Below are 26,013 nucleotides of genomic sequence, written 5' to 3'. Positions count from 1 at the left end.
TTTTATTCAGTCCTTTTGTGTCAAAGGCTGGTGCTCTTGTATATTATGACACTGATGTGTCTCAGAGGCTAGCGGCAGCAGTTATTTTTCACACTTAATATAAGATCATCCAGTCCAACTCTGGCCATGCACCCACTATTCTCAGTTTTACTAGTTCCCCTCTCCGAGCCTTTGCCCCCTGAAATTAGCTGTAATCCCTTTGAGGAATCGATGATCTGCTTATCGTTTTGCTACACAAAGCCAGTTTCTCCCCCAAAGAATCTATCATGTGACATCTGAATCTTTAACCCATCAAATGAGCTTAAGTTATACTAGTGAAGCAAAGTTCGAGAGATCCCATGACTTGCCAATAATCCACAGTCCCCATTTCCCATTGGCTTTTTGGATTACAATATGTTTTCTTTGTCCCATTTTTCTTTTCTGCTATTAACACTAAAACATCCCACATAGCCTTGGGTTTCTTTATGAAAGCCACATCTAATCCCTCATTACCCCACATTCAGTCGTTTATTGAAATGTTAGCAAGCCTTGTATGTGGTCCAGCTAGATTAGTGGATTCAGCGTTTCACTGTTGAGAATTTCCAATGCATCTGCAATACATGCATATACCTGTATAGATAATGCCTATTTTAGTAGCTCTTTGCAATGACCTGTGTGTTCTCCCCTATGTCTCTACCATCATGCCGATCTATAATAAAACAGGGCCCCTTACAGCAGCCGCAGTTAAAGACACTTTTGTTAGATCCTGCAACTGTTTGAACGGAATAGACTCTAGTGTGCTGATGTAATCTGTTAAAGGGAAGGAAAACATTGTATAGTTGCTGCTGAATGAGCCCTGGAAGGCCCCAGCCTCAGAGGAAACTGGGAACAGGGGGTTGGAGGATTAGAGTGTTTTTTTTCAGACTTTGGCTTTACTTTCCCCCACTTTTTCCTCACAGTTTTTCCCCCGTTTCCTTTCTTTGTGAAGGGGTACTAAATTTGCTCCTGGCCTCATCGTACAATGCACCCTTTTACACTCACAGACAAGTATGCCTGGCAGATGTAAGTTACTGTTGTATGTTTTCTTAACATAGAATGGAAGTGCTTTACAATGAAAGATCTCAGACCAGTTTGCAGTTAGGGTTTTTAGACCCAAATCAATACAACAGAGGACATCAATACATAGATGCCCTTCAATTTTCAGAAGGGAACCTCAGACTGAAACTATAAGCACGCGGTCACATAATGGTTACGTATTATCTTGAGTGTTGTTGATGTTCTTTAATGTGGCTTTTTGTGGATTTTCCAATCCCAGTGCTTCCAATAAAGAGTAGACATCAGCAGTTTTTAAACCATAATAGAGTTCAAACCATAATTCTGTTACTCTGCCATGTGAGCTAGATGCTTATATCAGTCTTGAGGTCCACAGTTTGAGAGAACCGTAAAGCTTTTCCATGCCACATCCCAAATTTGATGATTTCCCAAAACCAGGATGTACAACAATGGATGGCACCAACGCCGAAGCATTAATATCTCAGACAATACTCTATGACATGTGATCTATCTCAGGGATTAGCTGCAGTGTTTTCATTAAGACAGTTGTGTCATAAGGCAGGGTTAATCAGCACCATAGGGGTTCCATGAGCTACGTCTGTTTCTCCTGCACAGTTGCTCTTGTGCTAAACCGGGCCACGTTTATCTTCTCCTCAAAACCACATCTGCTCTTCGAGAGCAGTTGGCCCTGCTCAGTTGTAATTTGAAATGGATCACTCAGTGCTGCAAACAGAGACATACCAAATGAAAAATAATGTTCCCTTTTAAAAGAAAATCTGGCGAAAGCATCTAATGACCCTCTTCTTTCGTGTCACAAATGACAAGAGACAAAAACATGTCTCTTATTTTCTTTTCATCCCAATAAAAATCTCTTTCTGCTGTTTATTTTCATTGGGTTGTTTATTTAGCTAGTCTTTCAGCACTATTTCCTTTGTCTGGCATGCTTAGAGTTGCTCTGCCACTCGCACCAGCTAGTCCACTATCCACGAAACCGGTGACCCCAGGGCAGCCTCACTGTGTTCGCCTTGGCTCGTCTCCCATTTCAGAAAGGCACCAGAAACGTAAGACACGGGTGCATGTGTCGTTCGGACAGCTTATCCTCCCTACAGGACTTGAATTGCCTAGTAGTCCCCATTATTGGTCATTAAACAGCCTACTCTCTTTGATCTGGTCAAGGTCTGTGTCCTCCCTGTCTATCTGCTCTACTGCTTTCGTGCACTCTCCTGTATCCCTGTGCGGAAATATCACTGCAACTGCTGTTATCTCCAAATGAGGATACGCCGCAGCTTCTACACCAACATCAGGCTTAAATATACTGACAGTTTTATATCAGGAATAGGCTCCTCAGAAGTACAAAGCAGACTTTTACATGCTCAGGCCATTTTTCATGTAACAGGTGCCGAGAGAATCTGTTCAAATTTTTGCCTCTAATATGAAGACCATATGAGGATTAATCTGCAGTCAGTTTAGAAGCAAGAGCACATACCTGTAAGGAGAAGCACATTTGATCATAGTTAGTCCCTTGGTGTGCTACGGTAGACATGAAGAACGAAAAAGGGCAAGAATGACTGCAACGGAAAATCTTTTCAAGCTGTGAAAATAGAACTTATCAAAGAGGCTGCTGGAGACGAGTCACATCCCCTTTAATCACAAACCCACATTTGCACAGATCAAGTCTGGTTTGCCTATGGAGAGTCTGCTACCTATGTGGAGTGACATTTTAAATACGGGCAAAATATCAAACTGCCTCATTAGATAGCAGCAAGCTAGTACTCCATCCAAAGGTATAATTTGGTATCCTTTCACACAGAGTAATCACAGTGCAGCTAGGTTGGTAAAAAAGATGAAATGTCTTTATATGATTTCTGCCTATTAATGTAAACATTTACATCTTGCTGTTTACAGTTGCTGCTGTTAAAAACAGCCTCCTGTAGTTCACTCCTGGTCTTAAACCTTTCGTCCTACTTTTCTGTGCTTCGCGGACTGCACCGTAACAACCTTGCCGTCCTCCTCTTTAAAAAGTCTGATAGACAAGGAAGACAAACGTGACCTTTGACTGTTGTTGTGTCTGTTAGGTCGGGCCGTCCTTACACCCTGTGACACATTCCACTCCTTACGATAAATCTTTCCTCAGGAATCGAACTTTGATTTATTCCTGCCATTGTCACAGGGGTCTAGAGTCAAAGCGCTCAACAGGGAGTCACAGAGGTTAGTGCCCAGGGTCTACCAGCAGGATATGATACATTAACCCATTCAATTCCTGCGGTATGTCCTCTAACACCGCTTTAATGGGCTAATTTGTTACTATTATGGGCATGGTTGAAAGACTAATATGCATGACTATGAATAATTAGTTCACCTGAACAATAGCGTTTGCAAGACACAAGAGCTAATGCAGAGTAATGAGTTTCTCAACCACACACAGGACCACTGCCAGTTGGTTGTACCAGCCTTAGCCTCACATAGTTTGGGTTATTCTAAATGTTTTAAGGAGCATGTCAGTGAAGCGTGAAATATGCTTTTTGAGTTTGTGAAGAATTTATTAATACAATATTTATTCAAAAGAAAGACATGTTGAATGTTCTCCTGCTAAGTATAAAGAAAGATATGCATCAGGATGAAGAGGGCATGCTGTCCACGTTGTGTGTGTGCATTTAAAAACACACTTTCATGCTTTGAAGCTGGCAACTGCACATTTTTTATGCATTGCCAATGACCTCCACGGCCCCACATACACTACTATATTATAGCGCAGCATTAAAAATTACATGAAATCTAATTTATCTGAACCCGCTGGCAGTAAGAAAATACAGATACATCTTCGGAACTGATTTTTGATAATCTTAGATCCAAGACGAATGAATAAGTTATCTTTGTCGATATATTATGTTTATGGACATCAAAAGTGTAATTTTGTCATTCAAAGCATAGCTTTCAAGTTTGATAGCTCTGCCGTGACGGGTTTGCAGCAATTTTTGGCAATTAATTTGCATGCACGATGTCATGGATTCAGTCATATAGAAGCAGCAGTTGTTACATCTTTGTTCAAAAAGGCCGACTGAAGAATTTGAGTTGTAGCAGCGTTATTGGAGTTGGAGAAGGTCCTGTGGATCAAATGAGAGAAGGGAGAGAGATACTGACATCAGCAGACAGAAATCTTCCAGGAGGTACGTCTGACGATGGTTGATTCTCCAGAGTATGGTACTCACACAAAACTGATTGTGGTGAAGCTGCGCTGGCAACAGATAATCTGTTCTCGCCCAAGAAAAGGATTTGAGATTTACCATAGAACCATGACATATGTTTTGCTGGAACACTGTCCTAGCGTAAACAAAGTAACTAGTTCACATTGGACTTGTTGAATGTGTCTGCAGATAAGGAAATGATAGATGATGACCCTTTCCCCTCTTCTATGTGTATGATGTATGCATTCAATCACAATGATGATGTTTTTCTGCTGTGGTCCTGAGGTCAGTTTAGCTCAGTTCAGTTCGTTCGGATCGTTTCAGCAATTTCATCACTCAAAGAACAAGTAGCCACACATTTAGACGAAATGTAACATAGAGGACGGCTGGACATGGGGTATTATCATAGCCAGTGAAGCATTGACTCCACCATCTGAATGACAGAGTGTGAATGCTGCAGCATTTTAGCCCTGCGTATTAAAGCATTAGATGAAATGTTGTCTTAAGGATTCATTCGCTTCTTTAATAAGTGGGTTACTTCTTGTGGCTTATTTGAAGCTCATTTGCTGGTCTGAGTTGCTCTCTAATATCAGACCTCAGAACATCAGAGCAGTCTTTAATTACAAAGCCAGAGCAACATTTACTTGGATCATGGAACAACACAAAAGACTCGAGGGAGAAGTTAGGTGCCAATTTATCTGTGATCTACATTACCCTTCCTTTCTTTCCTGTGCCATAATTCACTTGTCTGCCTCTACATCATGGTTAGAGATGAAGGCAGAATAACCTCATCTGCCTCCCTGACAAAAGTGGCGGGTGACTGGCCACTAGATGAAAGACAGACTAGATGGTTTTCAGGCCGAAGGTCACGGAGGGCAGCTGGACGTTTGGCTGACCTGTGACCCAGGACCTCACTTTAGCCAGAACTTTTTGTTTGACTGGATTAGATTAGGAATGCCTCGTACCCCTTTCTGTGTAAATCACACAGACACAGATGCACGAACTCTCACAAACATGATCAAGTATTGTGTGTAAAGGTGGGATGGGGTTGACACTTGAGACCTCTGAAGACTGGAAAATCGGTGAGTTCCAGTCTCTTGAATTTGATCTTTTCTCCAGAAATCAAATATGTTGCTGTTGTATACAGGGCAAGCACATGACAGTGTAAAGAACAACACGGAGCTAACAGCTTGCCAACTAGTTTAGCACATTTCAAAACAGAGAAAAGATGTGGTTTTAGCTTTAATCACCTACGTACCAAGACAAGAATGAAATGGGAAAACCAGACAAAACTTTGGGAGAAATTAGTAGTAGTGTTCAGGCCCTCAATTACAGTTTTTTAGAACATTTTAACTGTAGGTGGTTTGTACAGTGTGATAATATTGTCATTAATATATCTGTCTACTTCAATGTCACAGAGCCTGTAGCATATCCCAGAATGCAATGTGTAGAGGGCAAAAAAAACACTCAGGACAGGTTTCCTGTTCATCTCATGGCATGTCACACTGCGCTGATTAAGGTCTTGAGTCTGACAAACTTTTTTTAGTTGAGTTCCTTAAAGAGGAAGAAAGAAGAGATCCATTGTTCATGTGTTTTAGTTTTTTGTTAACAAAGGAGTTTCCATACATTTTCATTATTTCTCTCGAGTGTTGGATATCTCATTTTGGAAGGAAACCCTTTTCTTATTTTCAGTGAAAACCAGATAATATATCATAATATATCAGAGTTTACTCTGATATATTATGATATATTATGATATACCAGTAAAGGCAAAGTAAAGCAAAACAAATCTGTTAGGTGTGACCTCTGCATGCCTTCACATGGGCTATCTGCTGCTCCTATCATAACCTGTATTCCTTTCAGCCTTATGGAAATGTTCTAATTTATTTGGGGAATCTATATGGGACACAGTCAGTTGTTTCTTTCAACAAAAAATGTTAATACCACTAATGGGAAATGGCAATATAGCAATATACGTTTAAACCTCTGATTTGCTATCACTGATGGATTGTGGAATTTCATCACTGAGCCTCTCTCCACCAAATGCACACAGAAGGCATTCTCTTGCACAGCTGGACAAGCAATTAATACTGAAGCAGATGTCCAGACATTTGATGTTAACAACCCTGTCCTATGTAAGTCTCATTGCTAAGCAAAAAGCAGGAAATGTAATCACTGAATGGACTCAGGCTTGTGGATAAGTGCTCTTGCGTAGTGTGTGAGGTAAATTTGAGGTGTGTATGAGTATAACATGGGGATCATCGGGGGGGGGGGGGGGAGTCCTGTCCAAAGCTCAGTTTTTGTGAAAACCAAACAGGTTTTTTTTCTTTGAAATGGATGAAATATGTTTGAGTCAGACTTGTGTGTGTTCCTTTTAGGAGCTTGCGTGAGTGTAATCTATCGGAGGACATGTTTACTGTGGAAGTCCCTTTTGCTCTGAGAAACAACCAAAGTGCTCACTGACTACCTTATGTATACTCAGAAGGGATTGTTTGAAATGAATCACATGAAGGAGGGGACTGGACATGTATACAAGATAAAATATAATTATTCTATCACCTAAATATTTTGCTGGAAACTAAATAAATATCCTTGCGAGGAAATGAAACATACGTATTGCTTTGCTTTCAAAAGAATTTGTGTGAAGAAAAAAAAAAAATCTCATGAATCAGATTGAACATCTGAGATGGTAAACATACAAATATCACATAGAACCATGCTACCATAGCAGAAAGTGCTCCAGTTTAGGAGGTTACGTAGTTTTACATGTGGAAATATGGAAAATCTCACTATCACATTTTGTTTTTCCAGTTTAAAAACAAGATGAAAGGTGTAACGATGACAGAGCGCCAGCATCTCTATCCATCTCCATGTGAAGGAGCCAGAGTTGTATGTAAAAAACAGCTGTTTGTGGTTGGCAGGGGACTGTTTGGAAAATTACAGTACATATTGTGTGTGTGCGTGCTCTCATTTGTCTATCCATACACGATTCTCCGGATGAATCTGTGTTGATTCACAATTATGTGACTCGGTGAAACAAAAGAAAACGATCCAAACAGACACTCAGCTCTCCGCGGCCGCCTCCATTGCCAGAACGTGTTATGTGTCCAACCAACGTCTGAACCAGGGATGACTTCCTTCAGGACTGGGCTGACAGTTAAACAGACTTTACTGGAGAAACCGCGTGAATGCCAGAACCCTGCCTGGGCAGTCTTCATTTGTTTGCAGTGTTTATCAGTCGGTGACAGGGAGTGTTTATGTGTACGGTTCCAGTAGGCCTTCATGACCCCAATGCCCTGACTCAGCCCCTCTTCCTCGCCTCGAGAGCGATGCTAGAGAGTGAGCGAGTTCAATTCTCTTCTCTCTGGATGGATTTCATTAATACACGAGTAAAGCGCAGTAAAGCGGTGGCTGTGGCAGTTGGGTTATGATCACCCCCTTCTAATCAGGAGGCCTTCACGAATATGCTTCAACATTTACATGGGTGATGAAATGAGTGTCCACGCTTTAGTACATGCAATATCTTGAAACCTGAAAATATGCTTGGTGATAGTAACATGAGACTTTTTAAATAGATTTGGACTTAAGGACAGTCAAACTGAAAAGATTGATAAACTGGGGTGGGATGTGAAGTCTTTTAATAAAGCAACTGAACATGTACTGCTTTAAACTGCTATTAACCCTTTACATGGGTGAATACATAGCTTTCATTTCACTGGAGAAACAAGAACAACCCTTCAACAGTGGGATTACAGTCTTTAGGTCATTAGGTCTCCAAGGAGAATGGCTGACTGATTTCTTCACCAACTAAACATTAAATGAAATGCTGGTGCCACATGGCAGCTTAATTATGGTCCAGTTAAATTGTCTCCAAGCCACACCACCGAAGGAGAGTCTGTCAACTTCATCATTATGGGGAGCAGCCGCTGCCTGGGGTGAGAAGTCTGAGTAATGATGTAAAATGTCACATCGTGGAGGACCTACCTAATGCATTTAGAGAACATGTATAAGCACTGTGCTGATGATCTATTGATTTATTTACGTTCGCACACTGAAGTAAGTGGCTCTGTCAAGCTTATTCAAGTACCAACCTTTTCTGTGTAATACTATCACTGAAAGCTTGTCGGACATACAGTGTGTTGAATCTAAAATGCGATTTCTACAAGACAAATGATATATTATAAACACACAAAAATTGCAATTTAGAAACCTTTATTGTGTGTTGAAAAAAAATCCTCATGCTTGGCTTGCTGCAAATATACAACATCTTCCCGTTGAAAGTTTATTTGTTTGGTCCTGCCACGAGACTGGACAGGTCTAGACACTCCAACCTAAGCAAGTACACACAGTGACACACTACTTTCCAAACTATCTTTTTTAATTACTGTTTTCCAGCTAGCTCGAATTACTATGGCAAAATACAACTGTCAATAAACATGTCCTTCATACTGAGTGACTACTATAAAATCAACCACCTACAAATGTCAGTGTTTTTTGGAAGCTGCCCATTATGCAACGTTTGTTTCCATTTCCTGAAAGATGAAGGTGTTTCATGATGGCCCTACTGGTCCTGTACAGTATAGTAAGAGCTGCAGACTCCATTCCCTGCCACGCCACAGATCTGGCTCCCTCTGCTGCGCTGGGAAACTTAACCAAACCATCCCAATCTTACTCTAACTGCTGACCTCAGCTGTGCCTCAGGCACAATACTGTCCAGTATACAAAGTGAATACTACTGGTATATTTGTGTCTACATGTCGGTATCAATGTCCACATGTGTCGGCATGGTCAGCATGTGCATGTGATTCTGTTTGTGCAGGAGAGTTCTTCATGTAAATCGAAATCCTCATTGAAATAATATCAAAGCAGAAAAGAAAGCTCTGCACGCAAGACAATTTAAATCTGATGTCTTCAGTGTCTTATTCATTATTAGCGGTTATATGCGCTACTCAGAGTTGACCACAAAAAGATAAAATTAGCAAGTGGTCGCATTTTACTTGCTTTGAAATGTCTCTATTGGAGGATATGAATCCATGTCAAGAGAGGTTACTGTTTCCTAGAGGGAAATATTTCCTATTAGGCAGGTATGTCTCCACTAGTTCTGTATTGATGAATGCAGTGTTCTTTGTGGCCAGCTGTGATCACGAATTTACTGAAAGACAGCTTGATCACAGGAATGTAGCAGCCTTTACTGTAGACCTGGCTCACACACGAAGAGAGGACAAACTCCAGCGTTGAGTCTCTCCGTACTCCTCATCAAACAGGCTCGTGGAACCCTGGGAATCAGGGTCCTGCAACTGCACTGTATTTGTGCATGCCATGCTCAGTGGGCATTCTCCCACCCACTGCAGGCAGCTGTAGCATTAGCCTAGCCCACATCAGTGCTCCTGCACCCCCACACACTGTGCATGGTTCATATTAGCTCCCCTCCCACCTACCCAGACCCTGGGATCCACCGCCTGGCCTGCCTCAGCAGACCAGAGCTCAGCGCAGCCATTGGATGGCTGTGAAAGTGACGACGTGCTGAAATAGAGCCAAGCTAGAGCCCGACAGGCCCCGGCTCCATGGGTGTCTGATGCAAGGTCACCTCCCCTGGTAGATGTCGCGTGAGAGTGAATCTGCTCAGCGAGCTTCTAGCGTCAGTTCACCTCCCACACTGGACGTTGGGCACGTTGGGTCTCAGAGGCTTTTAACTGGCTGCACTGGTGGCTTTGTGTTGTTCTGGATTTATTGGAGGTCACTTCAGAGGTGTGCTATGACCCTCAGCAGAGTGCGCTGATGTAGAATCAAGTGAGAATCAATCGTATGTCAGATTTGCAAAATGCATTATTTATACTTAGTGCAATTGCATAAAAACAATGTGGTATAAATGAGCATTTTACCAGTGCTGTGCCCTTTGAAATAATGTCTAAGTGTTGTTTTTTCCAAATCACCTAGAATTCCACATCTGCGAGGCAGCTAATGTAAAACAATTTTACACCGATTGGAAATATAAAATCGCAAGCTCCTCCAACCCACTTATTTGTTTTAAATCCTCTAACTTCCACATGTTGTTATGAGATTGTCATTCAAAATGAGTATTCATTCTTAAACTAGCAATTTTCTCTTTATTTTCTTTCCATTGGATAATTAGTGGGCAGCATGCATGAGAAAATAGTGGCAGCTTTGTTTCTCCCATTTGACCTTTGGAAAATAAACAGGTTAATGTTTTAAGCAGGAGCTCTCAGATGGGCTACTGAGCTGCCTCTGTCATTCCAGGTGGCCAAGGGTTAACGCCGCACACACCAGTACGCTTACGCTTAGTTTTTGTCATATTTATTATTCCAACCAAAGCTAAACCTTGATTGAGAATTATCCCAGATATTGTGTTTGTCAGCGGTGGCAAATGCAGCACAATATGGCAAAGTCCTCCCTAGCTGTGAGCCTACACCGAGGTCAGCATCATGTCTGGCATGCAGGCCTTTCCCAGGACCCCCTGCTAACCTTTCCATCCACGTGCTTTTCAAAATTAAATTGCATATGTTGTTTTTTTCCGGCATTTTCGGGACATTTTCAATAAGAGTTACAAATCAAATGCTCCCAGTTTACCTGTTGGGATCACGGCTCATATCAAATATTGACTGGGTTAGTACACACACAAGGGCTTTTATAAGCACCTTTAAGTTGTTTTCACGGTGAAGTTGCTTCCATCTTGATGACCACAGGCGTGCCTGTAGACAGAATCCTTGTATAGAGCAGATACATACGTGTTTCTACTCTGCTACCCTACTGCCCTCAGTCGGGCTTTTTGTTGTTATTATTGCAATCATTTGTACTTAAATAACCTGCGCAAATAATTAGAAAGCTTAAGAAGAAGTGTTGCATGTCTGGTCTTCCAGTCTTTTCAGCTCATATACATAGCGCTACCTATTTTTCTTTAGCTGAACAATATCTCTCCTCTCTGCTCATTTTCCTTTTCTGGAACCCTTTTTTCCTTAAATGGTTTGATGCTTAACCATCTCCAGATGCAAGGTATAGATTAAAGACAGATGCTTCATTTTTAGAAGAAAGTCTAATGAAAGTTTAAAAAAAATAGGCAGGCCACCTAACTTCCAACAACTGAAGTTTGTCACAACTCTTAAATTGCAAACTACAAAGAGAGCCTGCATATATTTTAAGTAGTGTGAGACTTCAGAAACGTGTGGTGAACCCAGAGAGGTTCAGAAACATTTTGAGTCAAGTCTGAATTCTACTTAAAAACGAAGAGGTATTTTCATTCTGAAGACTCTATTTCTTATGTTGCTAGATTACATTAGATATAGACCCACCGACAGGCTGCTTGTTTACTGGAGGTTCATTTGGGCAAATTTATGATTATGACTGCCAAGCTGCAACTTGATAAGAAATTGAGCTTTAAAACACCACTCAGTCTTGTGTTGGAAACTTAAATTATGATGCCACTCAATACGTGGTATTCTTGACGTCATTACTCAATAGAAGTGTATTTGTTCCAAAGCAGTAGCATTTATAATACTAAAAGAGGGGAACAGTTCTTCTCAAAAGAAAACAAATTTGGTGATAACTAAAAAAATAGCCAATTTATTGAACATGCCTTTTTTAGAAGAGGGCCTTCCAAAATCGTAACATTTGGTTACATAAACAATTGTTAGCATTCTGGCTTTGATGTTCTTACATTTTATGTTCTATCACATTTAATTAATCAACACACTGACCTACTACCCGCTTCACACAGAAACTGTTACAATGTTTTGACTGCCTTTTTCCTGCAGTGTAGTAGTTCTGGTGAGTGATGTGTGAGAAGAAAGGAAAGAGACAGAAACCTTATCCTGTCCTGTGTCTGCACTCTAGCACCGTCATTATATCCCTTTCTGCTATATTACCTCCTCTCTGTTCCTCTGCCAGATATGTGGCCCTAACACCATACCAACCTGCTGATTGGTATGGTGTTAAGGGTTAAGGGTTAACCCCTAACCTGCCCTTAACCCAAGTCCTCCACATTTATGTCAGTGAACTACACAGAGAAAGATGACAAGCTGCAGTTCATGGGACCCTTGTTGATTTAGAAATCAATACCTTTTTTTGTCTCCTCGTGTCAGAACGTGGTTCTTTTATGTCCTGAACTGAGACGATCCCATTCTAAGAAACTAGGGCAGTAAGACCTGCTGGGATCATAAGCTTGGCAAGATGCTGCTTTGTTGCTACAGACTGGTCAAAAAAAGCTGCTCAGTTTTTCCAAAGGCAGCCAAAAGTTACTTAGCTGAATTATGTCAAGACCATGTAATTCTGGAAAATGTACTGTGAAATATTATCTGTTGTCATGTTTATCCTTCAGCACACGCGTAATGGATGTGTTCTTCTAAAGTTCTAGTCTGGTCGACTCATTAGCCCCGTAAGGACACTTGGAAATCATTTACAAAGTAAAAGGACAGTTCAGGACGAGATGATTTGGCAACTGGCACATAACTGTATATTTTTAGAGAAATCAGTGTGATTAAGATGGTTACTGACCTTGACAGTTATATGGTGTTTCACAGGGATACCCCTATACAGCAGATGTATTTTAATGGACATCTGGACGGAGAAAGCAATTGACAAATCTGGAATAGATTGTTCATGTGAAGTCATGCAGGGATACCGTAGGAAGTTTTGTGAATTTGAATTGCTAATAATACAGCTCCACATAGCTGCTTGGTCTGTAATTATAACATATATGTTGCTGTTCCAATGCCAGTGTAACGTTGCTGAGGCTTTTACAACAGAAATTATGTATAGGATAATTGAGAGTCATGCTTGAATCGCTGTTTTTGAGCGTTTCCTGTGAATAGCCTTTGTTTGGCGGGCCACACGCAAATACTTGCTCCCATCAAATAGATGTTTTCCCCAAAAGCATTGAGGTTGAAGCGTGTTGGTGTTTCAGTCCATCCAACCTTCTAACACTTGTTCACGTGGCCCCTGTGGCCTTTTGTCTTGCACTTCCTTCAGGTCAACATTTCCAACACTGGCACATGATGTGATGTATGGTAAACTATTGGCTTGATTTCCGTTGAATTCCCTGTGGATATTAATGGTCCCCACAGGGTGAATCCTATAATGTTTTTGATGACCCCTTGAGCTTCTACAGCGTCACCGTCACGCCAATATTTCTATTTGTATACAAAAATATCAAAATCTATCAGACAGATTGCCAGGAAATAGACTTAAATCAGCTCATGACATTTCTCTAGTGCCAGAAACTTTTCAATTAAAAAATGCTCATTTCTAAATGTAAACATGTAGCATGTAGCCGACGGTGAAACTGTCACTTTGCAATGTAAGCTGCCCCTTCTCCTTTACACAGACAAAGCTTTGACTTACAACTTTAATATACTAACATTACCAAAAATCGGTGGAATACAAAGAAAAGCAGAGCACCTTATTAAAAAAAAAAAAAAAAGAAGAAAAGTCTCAAGACCTTTTTATGTCACGTTCACCTCACAGCCAGTGCTCCTTAACACAGAAAAGAGTGTAGCATAGCATCCAGTGCTTCAGTCAGGTAGAGCTTTAGGAAGACCACAGTATCTACTCTGGCTTTCTCACACCAGACGAGCTGATTAACACAATAAGACAGCTGGAAAGCTTCATGAACAACCTCCATTCTGTTTCAGCTGGGACATCTTTTGAAATGTCATTACTTTTATCACCCTTGTACAAAGCAGCCAGATATCACAGGCCAAAGATTGGTAGTATTTAATATCACCATTTTATAGACCTTACATACGTCTTAAACTATGGCGTGAAGATATCAGCTTTTTGTCTCCTGAGTAACCATCAAAATCTCTCACATATGGTTGGTTGGAATCCAGACAATACTGTCTGTGGGGAAAATGTTTATATTTTTGGATAGATTGGTCAACAGTGTGTGGGCATCTTCCTTCCACCAGACTGGTGTGGTCTCTCTCTGGCTCTTTAGTGTGGTGGTGGACATGGCACAAAGTCTCTATCCTGTCTGTCTGCTACGTTAGTAAAGTAGTGAATGAGGCTTTTAGGAAGTCTCTGCCTTGCTCTCTTCGTCTCTGCTGTCCTTAGAAGTGATGCCAGGACAATGGAGTGAGAGGAGTGTGCACGGCTTCACACCAGCTGTGAAAGCTCAAAGCAACTCTCAGTCCAGACTTTTACAACTCGCCCACTCTTTTGATTTCTTTGAGCCTACGCTTTCCTCTTTGCCTTTACTGTCTTTTAATGATCTTCATGTCACTCCATCAATCAGACATGCATGTAATTGCTTTTGTGATAATCCTGCTATTACAGGATTAATTGGTCATGTCTGTGAAACTGTTACTATTGATTTTATGGCATTATTAAATTCATATTTGGATAGTTTCCATTTTTGGAGAAAAGGCAAATGATTGGGCTTGATCTTGCTGTGAATCTGAGATCAGATTGACATAAATTGTGGCATTACTGGAGTTTAAGATACCTTATCTTTTATCCAAAAAATGGCAACTAAATTCTCTCGATTAGGTGGAGTACTCAGATTCCTTAACTTTTAAGTCTCCGCAGTTTGTCAAATATAGTCCTCTTTATTCTACACCCTTAAAGACGGAAACTTGTTCTTGTTCAACATTGACACAGATCTAAAAATCTATAAATTGTTACAATTTAATCACTTCTTTAAGCCCATCACAGTTGCATGGCCAACTGGCTTTAGAAATGTCATCCAGTATTTCATATATATATATATATATATATATATATATATATATATATCCCAGTGAATACAGAGAAGATGTTGGTGTGTAATCAGAGTGCAGAATGAGTGTTTGTAGGTTGGTATCTTTGCTAAAATACATTCAAAGGACGCGTGCATGCAGAGTTTGATTGATGTGTGTGATAATTTCCCATTTGGCAAACATTTGCATGCGCACTGCGTCATTTCTAGCCTATTTGGATTGGCAGAGGTGCAGTCCTGATTGGCTGGTCTCACTAAGGACTACGTGAGACAGATTTGTTTGACTGGGCACTCTAAAATACGGGGAGCATGATTAAAAACTACATCGCCTTCATTTCACCCCTTGTTGGCCTGGTTTCGGCTCTACATCATTCATTTGCTCACAGGTTTTTGCACCGGTTCTTTCCACGGGAGAATTGTTTTGCATGCCTGCACAATGGAGATGAATAGAGGCGCAGCAGCTTGGGCATGCTGACATACGTGCTTCTGCCTTATCCACAAAAATATAAGAACAAGAACTAGAAAGCCACGGTGGTCAATCATGTATGAGAATAGTAATTGGTCTTTTGGGAAATTCAACTCTAAAAATAGAACGCATCTAAATCCTGGGCATGTTCTTTTCCAGGCCTGGCTGTCTCTCAGACCACAGAGTGAGGACATGGCCCAGAACACTTTGGAGCATCCAAAAGCTTCAGGATCATTATTCCATTTGAACATATTCTACATAAACATACAAATGCATGTTCTCTCCTGTGAATCCTGTTCTCTTGACTGGACAGTCAGTCAGTCAGAAAGTCTCCTGTGGAAGGCTCCTGGAATCTGATGGGAGAACCACAAGTGCCCCAGTTATCTTTGGATTCCCCCAGCTTGTTTAACTAAGGACCCGGCCAAACGTTGCCTTTCCCCTGCTGATAAGACAGCTCCCATCATGCCTCACTCACACACACAGAGTGAAGGGAGAATACTGCTGGCTGCTGCTGATGATCTAAGATTACTCCTGCTTTTGAACTTTTAATCCAATAGAAATAGAGACTTTGCATAATACCTATACATTGCAGTAGAAAGTGTAAAAAGTCAGTGGGAAACAGAAAGAGAGGCCTCTAGTATCCATGTCAAGATGGATACGACAAAGTGGTGAATGTTATTTTTCTCCCCCCTGTAGGGCGGAGAATTCCTACTTATGACTGCCCATCTTAAAAAACTTTCTTGGTTATAGCTATTTCCTTTTCCTCAAAATGTACAGTATGGAGATGTAGAGGAGGCAATGTAGAGGAGAGCATGCTCTCTGCTGAGTCCCCCGTCGAAGTATTGAAATGAATGATGGATGACCTTTTGTTGTTACATTGCTGCTGAACTGCAGCATTATGTAACATCCCAAGTAACTTTCAGTCTTTATCTAAGATTCTGTGAGAATCTTGTTTCATCTGTTGAGATTTATACTGGCTTTGTTACTGATTTATCTTAATCTTTGACACCAGAGGCCACATTTTGGTAGGTTATCCTCATCTCTCTGGTTTCATGGTTTGGGGTTTGGCTAATTGTCCTGCTCATTTTGCTTTTTTTTTTGCATATGGCCTCATATGTCATTTCAAATGTGTGGCTGAAAAATTCTCCTGGATAGAGAAGTCTGCGATCCAGCAAGATGACAGTGATAGGCTGCTATTAACTCAGAAATGAGATTGGAATTGAAATCACAGTCTCTGCAGATTCCAAAATAGACTGATCGCTTCCGTCATTTTACTTACAGCGGTTAGGATTTATGCAAATGTGATTGTGTGGTTTATTATTTTACAGTATATTTCCCCCCACACACAGTCATACACTTAACTCATGGAGACATATTTTTCAAACGTAATATGGCTCCAAATATCTTCACTATACTCTGTGCAGTGCTGGAGCACTGGGAGAAGGGTAATTATTAAAGCACCGGATCCTCCTCATGTAAATTATTTCATGGAGTACGCATCACTCAATCCCCTGTCTCTTTGCTCAGTATCTCTGGTGCACACACTGTACTATTGTACTTTGCTCAAGTTTAAACTTTTTAAACGTACTGGGAACCCTTACTGGTAATGTAATTGTGTGTTAAGTTTGAACACGCCAGTAAGTTTTACTGTGTGTCATTATGGATTCATAGAGTTCAAAAGAGCTCCAACTCCCACCCCACCAAAAGTAACTTTCACTTTTTCATCTTTTTTTCTTTCCTTTTTCAAGTTTTTGTATCATCAGTATAAATGTGGGCATTTTACATTGGATTTTCTTTAACTGCATATGGGTGTTTTTATGGGTGGTTGTGGCTTAAATGGAAAGCAACACGGAGTCTCCTCAAATAGCTCGTACATCCAATGCCTGCCACGCGGGTCAGTCACAATGGGGGAAATATTCCACTACAGATCTGTTTTGAAATGTTTGCAGCATATATAAAACCTAGGTATTGCTAGAATGCTCCTTCAACTTTCCCTCCAGCTGACACTCATCACACAACTGTGAAAGAAAACAAGCATATAAAGCTGCGGGCTTGTTATAAATAACTTGTCCCCCTGCAAAATGATAAAATATTACAGTAAGCTGCAGCCTCCGCACGTTAAGAGATGGAGTGGCTTTCTTGTATTGCTCTTGGTTTCCCCTTTCCTCATGCGGTTTATTATTCTTCTCTTTGGCTTGCGTCTCCGCCAGCTTTACAACTCCCTTCACTCCTACACACTACTCACCCTCTGTTAGGAGTTACAGTCAAGAGTGTGGAGCATGCTCTCTGCTGAGTCCCCCGTCTGCCATCTGCTCAGGAAAGAGACGGAGTAGCCAAACCTTCATCGCCTGGAATGAATGATTTCCATCTATTCACACTCATACCAATGCCATCTTTAGAAAAAGTCAGCTCTTGACGATAAGCATGACTTGCCTTATTTTTCTTGGCAATGTTCCTGAGAACTACTCCGTCATACGCAGAGGAGGCTCCCTGCTGCTGAGTGTTGCGGAGCACCAGAGCATGAACTGAGCTTTTTCGGGTTTTTTTCTAACAATTAGCGTTTTCCTAAAAAGATCCATTTATAAAAGATGGAAGGAAGGAGAATTCTAATCAACTTGTGTGGTTTAGCCCGACTGTAATCTCTGGCAAACTGTGATCCAGCGCCAACACTTGCAAACAATTATACTACTGGTACCTAGGGGTCCAATCTGATTGGTGTATTTGCTCTTGCGCTGTCTTGGGAGATCCTGTAGTAATTGAGTCGGCTCCCTGGCTGATGGCTTGTGAGCTGCTTTTATAGCTGCAGCCCTCTGTGGATGTGCGGCATTATTAAAACCAGACCGCAAGTTGGATATTATGGGTTCTAATGCGCTGCACTGAAGCATACTGTGTGGTATCCCATTGTTGCGCAGCCATCCCTGTCACTGTCCTTTGCAGACAGACGCCACTCCTGAAGCAGGCAATTTTCCCTGCTGGCATGCCTCCCAGAGTCTGTAGAAGTCATCCTCCCCCCCCGCCACCCTCCTTCATTCCCTCTGAGCCCCTTTCTGCCAAAGAGCCTGGTTGGCCCATGCTCACGTTCAGATAAACAACAAAGACCAGGTCCAAAGATGCTTTCAAAAGGCACCTGGTATGGTGCTCCTGTTTCAGTTTGTGGATCGCCATTACTCTTATATCCCTCTAATATAATTTAGATGTGATCTGCTGCGGCTTTAGAGTAGTATTATTAATGAGTATGGAAACTGCTGAGTTTGTCCAGTAGGATATTTCCCTTCCAACTTAATAAATTCAAATTGTAATGCACAATGTTGGAATGTTTAACTAATAGCATGTTTTCTTCTCTGTAGGTGACTGCGACAGATGCAGACGGCGGCTCCTTTGGCTCCATTACCTACTCCCTTGGCTCTGGCGTTACCAGCTTGGTTCCATCTCAGTTCACCATTGGCAAGGAGACTGGCCGGATCTGCACGAGTGCTGCACTAGACAGAGATCAAGGGCCAGCCAGCTTCGACTTTACTGTAACTGCGGTGGATGGGGTGAGCCACCGCATTTTGAAATCATGCTTAATATGAATCCGTTGAGCCGCAGAGTAATCCTATAAACACAGCAGCCATGCTTTTCATACAGAAGGCAGAGCAGAGACATGGCCAACCATGCAGAAAAAATTTGATTTGAACAGTCAAGTAAAAAACTAAATATTGAATCTCCATGGCTGGCTTAATAATCAAATGAGTATATCTTGTTCACTTTATGCCAAATAATACTTATTTGTATTATACTTAAAATTAAAGAAAAATTATTCCAGCCATGTTAAAGCAATCAGATGGAGAAATGCCTCAACTGTCAAGGCAGTAATATTTTAACAAGTTGGGCTGCCGCCTCCCTCGTTTTTGCCACCTGGTCGAAATGAAAAGCCTGCACTGTATTTTCTGCAAATGAAAAGCCTATGTAACAGATTGTTCTGTTACGGCGGGCCCTCTCACCCTCCACGGGTCATGACATATTGCTCTTTCCCGAGGGAAACTATCAATCTGTATCCCTGCACAAACCGGCAGGGACTATATTTTAGAGGCCGCTGCTATACATTGAAATTTTAACAGGATTTACTGCTGGTTTTTACTTTTACTGACTTTCGCTGTTAATGTGGTCTACTTGCACCATTAATGTCGCCTCAATCCTGCTTTCAGGTGTGTTTTTCCTGTTCATGATTTAATGTATGTGAAGATATAACAAAGAAGCTTTTTGTTTCCTCTGCAGGGTGGACTGAGCTCAGTAGCCTATGTGAAGGTAGATTTGGCTGACATTAATGATAACAGACCCGCCTTCTACCCAGTCAGCTATGCTGTCAGTTTGAGCACGCAGAGCGCCCCTGGGACATCTGTTGTCAGAGTGACCGCCTATGACCCAGACTCAGGCGAGAATGGCAGAATTACATACAAAACAGTACCTGGAGGGGCCTCCCCTTACTTTACTCTCAACAAAGACACAGGTAGGCACAAGTCATTTTGATGTATACTGTACATTTTGTCCTGTAATTTCATCCTGACATTTCCATCACATTATTTTTATTGTTCGTGTTTTATAAAGTTGTGCAATGTTTGTCTCAACCTTGTCTACGTCTTTATTTTTACAGGAGTGATCTCCCTGTCTCGGTCTGTCTACGGGAAGGCCAACTCTGTCATTCCCATGGTAATCTCCGCTCAGGACGGTGGCGGTCTGGTTGCCCTCGTCAGTGCCAGAGTCAACATTAGCGTGGTGGCAGGGCTGGTGGCTCCACCTGTCTTTGAACAGACTCAGTACTACTTTTCTGTATCAGAGGATGTCTTGCGGGGGACAGTCGTAGGCATCGTCAAGGCCAGCAGTAAGATAGGTGGGGACAACAAACACATGCCCTTTATTCTTCGTCACTCACTCACTTGCTGACTTACTGACTCACTCACAGACACCCAAATTGAGCTTCACAGTCCATATTGAATAGTTCAGAATACATTCAGAATACAAGCCTGATTCAGTCACACTGGATCAGGCTTAAGAGAGTTTATTTTCTGCTCCCTGCACCACTTGTACAAATAGGCGCTGGGCCACTATACACACTTTACTTTGAAATAACATCAATCAAAAATACCATTTCACAACTGTGTTTATGTATTCATTTTCTGAGTATTTAGGGCTCTATTCCAGTAATTAAAATTGAAAAATTGTTGACGTGTCTCTGGTGACGTGTCTCTGGTTTTTGTCATTATTTTCCCTTTCCAGGCACCTCTAGAGATATCTCCTACACCATCAGTTCTGGGGACCCAGGAGGCTACTTCACAGTGGATCCTGACACTGGGGCCCTGAGGACCAGTCTGCCCCTGGATCATGAAGCCCAGTCAGCTCTTGATCTGGAGGTGCAGGCCCGCAGTGGCAACCCCCCTGCATTTGGCCAGACCCGTGTCCGCATTACCATCGCAGACATCAACGATAACCTGCCTGTTTTCCTGCCCTCGTCCTCCGAGTCCCTGCTGCTGCCGGAACATACAGAAATGGGCACAGTGGTGTATCGTGTCCAAGCTGAGGACAGAGACTCCGGAGTCAATGGGCAACTCAACTTTGACCTTTCTTCTCCAAGTGGAATCCAGAGGACCTTCAGTATAGAGCGCAGCAGTGGAGAGATCCGATTGGTAGGGAGCCTCAACTATGAGATTGCTCCCCGTTATGACCTCCAGGTGATTGCCAAGGATGGTGGAGTACCCCAACTTAGTGCCACCTTTGTACTTGTGGTTCATGTCCAGGCAGAGAATGACCAGGGACCTGTGTTTGATACCCTCACCTACCGCGTGGAGCTAAAAGAAGGGACTCCGATAAACACACGCTTCCTGCAGGTCAGGGCTCTGAACAGAGAAACCTCTGGCTCAGGTTACTTCAGTCCCCTGGCATATCACCTGCGTCCAGATGGAGATGCTGCAGGGTTTGGCATTGCTGCAGACAGTGGCTGGCTGTTTGTGAAGAATTCCCTAGACAGAGAAGTCAAGGACATGTATCTTCTAACAGTGCTGGCCAGCCAAGGTCATGGACAGTTGAAGAAGACGGGTAGTGCCACAGTGCGGATATCGGTGACTGATGAGAATGACAACTCTCCTCGGCTCACACAGGAGAGGGTATTCATGGCTGCAAGAGAAAACCTGCCTGCAGGAACAGGCTTTGGTCACGTGACGGCGTCAGACCGAGACAGTGGCCCCAACGGACGCCTCAGCTACCGTTTCCTGCACCCCGATCGCCACTTCCAGATTAACTCCCACACAGGTTAATTGAAAATGTGATGTACTATTTGTTAAATGAATCCCAGCAGCAGTCACTGCTGGTCTCTTGGATTGGAGTGATGTGGAATGGTGATAGTTTAGCTTTACTTTATTAGGCAACTAAAAAAGTATGTGCTTTTATGCAGAGAAACTACACACTTTATGTAAAGATGTCTTTGGAGATGTTTAAGAGAGAGATGCTTAAAGAACAGAGCAGGCATAAATAAAAAATAAAAAAGCTGCAATGCCATGTTTTAATGAAGCTGCTGTTGACAAAGGTCAGCACAAGAAAAGAAAGGCTGCACTGCAGATATTATTGTTGAATATTGGATGTCTTCCAGATTATTTGGAGGCAATTTACCCCAAAAATGTAGAATGCTCTGTTTTATTTTTACTATTACATTCTCTTCTGTAGATTGAGCCGAAAATAACCGAGCAAGTCGCTGGGCTCAAATATCCTCCATCAGTGTGAAGGACAAGCTGTCATGATTCCGCAAGAATGACTTTAAGTCATAGAAAATGTAAATGATTTGTGAAAAAAGCTAATTTAATGTTTATTCATCTCTAAAAGATGAGAGACTACAGTTGCCTCTTCCCCGCCATCATAAATTAGTCAGATGATGGTGACACTTAGTGGCACTAAGCATCTTGCTGGGCTCTAATTGGGCTGCTGGGCCTGTTAGTCTGTGGGTGGAGACTCACAGTCTAATTTGTGATTAGTTTCTGGCTGAGTTGTGACTCTCTACAGCATCTGCCAGTCTTCCAAAATTCCTATTTGTGTGTGTGCACATGCACACGTACACATACATCTGCACACTGTGCATGTCTGTTACTTGTGTGTCATTGATCAAAGCCTGCTGGCTCTTAAGTCTCTCATCATTATTCCAGTGCTCTGGACTAGTGCCTCGGCAGAAAATCCCTCTCATCCACCCCCTTCTCCCCCCAGGTGAGATCAGTACACGGACTACTCTGGACAGAGAGCAGCAGTCAAGTTACCAGCTGGTGATGGTGGTTCAAGACGGAGGTTCGCCCCCACGCAGCGCCACAGGCACAGCCTTCATCACTGTCCTGGATGACAATGACAATGACCCCGCTTTCACCCACAGCCAGTCAGGCAAAAGTCTCATCATACAGGTGATGCCACAAGACCGGACACACAGACAGGCAGAAAATGAAATTTCTTTCATGGCTTTGGTGACATCGATTTGTGTTTTAACCCGTAGGTGACAGAAGGACAGTCCTCTGGGGTTTTAGTGGGCACGCTGCAAGCCAAAGACCCCGATGAAGGGGAGAATGGAACCGTATTCTACTCTTTGTCAGGTAGTAAAGAGAGTACTTATATGTGCAAAAGATTTAATATATGTATGTAAATGTAGTGCATGTTGTCTTTTAAGAAAGTGCCACCCATGGCCATGGTATAAGCATTTATTGTAGGATTTTTAGAGAAATAAAATGGATCATTATCGGTGTCCATGTGTGTAAATACTGTAAACATACTGTAAACATTGTTATGATACACTTGAAGTGAAGTGAAATAAAGTGCATTTTGCTCCCCCACGTACATGGTCTCCAGTTAAAGTTGGGACTGTCTTTCTCTCCCAGGTCCCAGAGCTGAGCGTTTCTCTTTGAACCCAAACACTGGGGAGTTGCGTTCATCATCCCCTCTGAGCCACTCGGAGCGGGCCGAGTACACCCTGACGGTGACAGCTACCGACAGAGGACTTCCCCCTCGCAGTGCCTCCTGCCCCCTCACCATTCAGGTCAGACTTTATTTGGAGCGCGGCCAGCACAAACACCCGCACTACTCACCTATTTAATATCAAAGAATAGACTTGGGGCTGAGAGGATCCATGTCTGTGGGCCCCTCGGAGTAGTTGCAGACATATCACCCTCACTTTTGACAAGCCTTCCTCCCATCCCCTCCCTTTTCTTCCCCTGTGACTTTTCAAAAAGGGAAATTTCTATCTGAAATGGAAAAGTGGGTCTGAATCAAATACTCCCAGCTGGCTTGTGATGAGGGCCAGCTGTAGACGGCTCTGATCAAGGTCATTCTCAATGACTTCAACACTTTTTTAATACAGTAGCCCTTTTTGCAATGAGCAGCAGGACTATACACTCACGTAAAACACAGCATTGAAGGTAATTCCGTTAATAGTTAATATAGAACAGAAAAGGGACACAATGGAAGAACCCTCGAAGGAACATAGAGTTATAGGTTCCAGGAAAATAGAGTTGCCATGTAAACAGATCCATTAACTGCCACTTCAGTTTTTCCTCCCTTCCAACAACAAAAATTGAAAGTCATAATTATTAGTTAATTGGATTAAACAGTGCGGTGTTTTTCTTGCCTGCTGATGCATTTCTGTAATTTCCTTTAATCATCTCTTCTAAATCCATCGATGATAGGATGGGACTATACCAATTTATTTCTGGAACACTGCTTTTTCCATTAAATATGGAAGCAATTTACAGCTTGTCATGTAAGATTTCACAACAAACACAGCCTATTTTTTTGCGTGCCTGCTTACTGTGGGAACTGTTCTGTAGGATGCAGTGCTGAGTATGATCACGCCTTCAGCTTAAAAAACAGTCAGTAATGCTGCTGAATGTGTGATCAGCATAACCGCTCCCTTTACCTCCCCCTATACATCTGCTTATGATTTATTAAAACAATGTGTCATGTGTGTTACTTATGGTGCTCTTTTCATACAAAAGAGAGAAGTAACAATGTTGTAGTCTTTGAAGACACTTGAATTGCTCATCAAAGGGAGCGTAAAGCTATACACAGTACGGGGATATGTCCCAGTGCTAGATTCAAACCCTCTCACCATTTACTCCTCTTGATTGTGTTACTTTTATCATTTATTATTTTTCCTGGCAGCGACATGAATATCAGATTAAGTGTGATTAAGGTTAGCAGATGTGTTATTCATGTCTATAAAAACCTCTTGTAACGGGTTTCATTTGTTCCCACTGAAGACATACAGTACAAGAGAGACGAGAGGACAAAATCTGTTTTTGTTTTGCCCCAAATCCATTAAATATTACTTTGTATTGACATTTATTAACTTTGCCAGAAGGCATCTCAATGAAACATTAGATCCACTGATATGTAGCTGTGTCCTCCTATAATCATACAGTGTTCTTCTTCAATGCAGGTTCTCAGCACTAACAGACTGACTTCTAAGACCAATTCTGTATCCTTAAACTCTGTGGAGGAGACCAAGCCTGGATCTGTTATTGGCTCAGTCCGCATTCCTGACAGAGAAACCCCTGAAGAAGGGGAGGTGACCTACACAGTGGTTGGGGGTACAGGCCGAGATGGGACCTTTGTCGTGGACCGTCTGAACGGAGACGTGTACCTAGCTCGTCCTCTTGACTATGAGCGAGACGCACGCTACACCCTGGAGATTGAGGTGGATAACCTCTCTCACGCCCTTCCTAGCAGCACCCTGGTCCACCTGGACATTGACATAGAGGACAGCAATGACCACGCCCCTCAGTTCCCCGAGGACCCCATCACAATTGTCATCTCTGAAAACATGGAGCCCGGCTCTTCTGTCTATACCTTCCAGGCCACAGATAAGGATGGCAGTGGTCCCAACAGCGAGCTGAAGTACTCCATTTTCCACCAGTGGCCAAACACCCCTAGCCTACTAACCCTCAACCCTTCCACTGGGGTTCTCTCCTTGGGCCAGGAGCTGGACCATGAGGTCACGTCCAACCTGATTCTGGTTGTAAAGGCAACAGACTCTGCCCACGATGCCAGCCAGAGGCGCTGGGGTTCTGTCACGGCGAGGGTGTACGTAACCGATGAGAACGACAATCCACCGGTGTTCAGCTCGCCAACAGCTGTCAGTGTGATGGAAGACCAGCCGGTGGGCTTTGTGGCGCTGTATGTCATGGCCAGAGATGCAGACCAGGGGGAGAATGGCAGAGTGACATACAGCATCCAGTCAGGCAACACTGGGGGGACATTCAGCCTCAACCCTAACACTGGTAAGTCCAGCCCAGTGCCAATGCAATAAAAATGTTGATAGCTGCCAAGCGCAGATATTGTAGAATCAGATCATTTGAAAAATAATGTTATTGAACATCATTTGGGGAATCATCATGTTCTGTCTGGTGGTAGTGTTGCATAAGTGAATATATCTGAGAGAACGTTTTGGAAGAAAATTATGATTATGATTAGTTTTTATTTTCATAGTCTGGAATGTCTTTCCTTGCTCCTTGTGCATATGCAATTATGTACAGCACTTGTTTTAATCGGATAGCCCCATTTTGTCACCGTTCAGAAGATTACTGCAATCAGTTGGCACGGTATTATCAGGAAAGGTTTTA

At 42.3% G+C, this 26,013-nt stretch overlaps 1 protein-coding gene across 1 annotated transcript in view; it reads left to right on the top strand.

Moving 5' to 3' along the window:
- The window catches only part of LOC142959435 (protocadherin-16-like), a 67,002-nt gene that overhangs the window by 31,046 nt on the left and 9,943 nt on the right, over positions 1–26,013 (top strand). Inside the window, exons 2-9 of the mRNA XM_076100697.1 lie at positions 18,739–18,927; positions 19,649–19,880; positions 20,025–20,261; positions 20,648–21,676; positions 22,619–22,806; positions 22,896–22,992; positions 23,275–23,432; positions 24,831–25,671. Of these exons, the coding sequence (XP_075956812.1) occupies positions 18,739–18,927; positions 19,649–19,880; positions 20,025–20,261; positions 20,648–21,676; positions 22,619–22,806; positions 22,896–22,992; positions 23,275–23,432; positions 24,831–25,671 (2,971 nt within the window). The remainder of the gene's footprint in view (positions 1–18,738; positions 18,928–19,648; positions 19,881–20,024; positions 20,262–20,647; positions 21,677–22,618; positions 22,807–22,895; positions 22,993–23,274; positions 23,433–24,830; positions 25,672–26,013) is intronic.

Source organism: Anarhichas minor, unplaced genomic scaffold, assembly GCF_050575085.1.
Source record: "Anarhichas minor isolate MPS153535 unplaced genomic scaffold, ASM5057508v1 ptg000026l, whole genome shotgun sequence".
Lineage (NCBI taxonomy): Eukaryota > Metazoa > Chordata > Actinopteri > Perciformes > Anarhichadidae > Anarhichas > Anarhichas minor.
The sequence above is the reverse complement of the archived record's forward strand: the minus strand, read 5'-3'. Positions and strand labels throughout refer to the sequence as shown.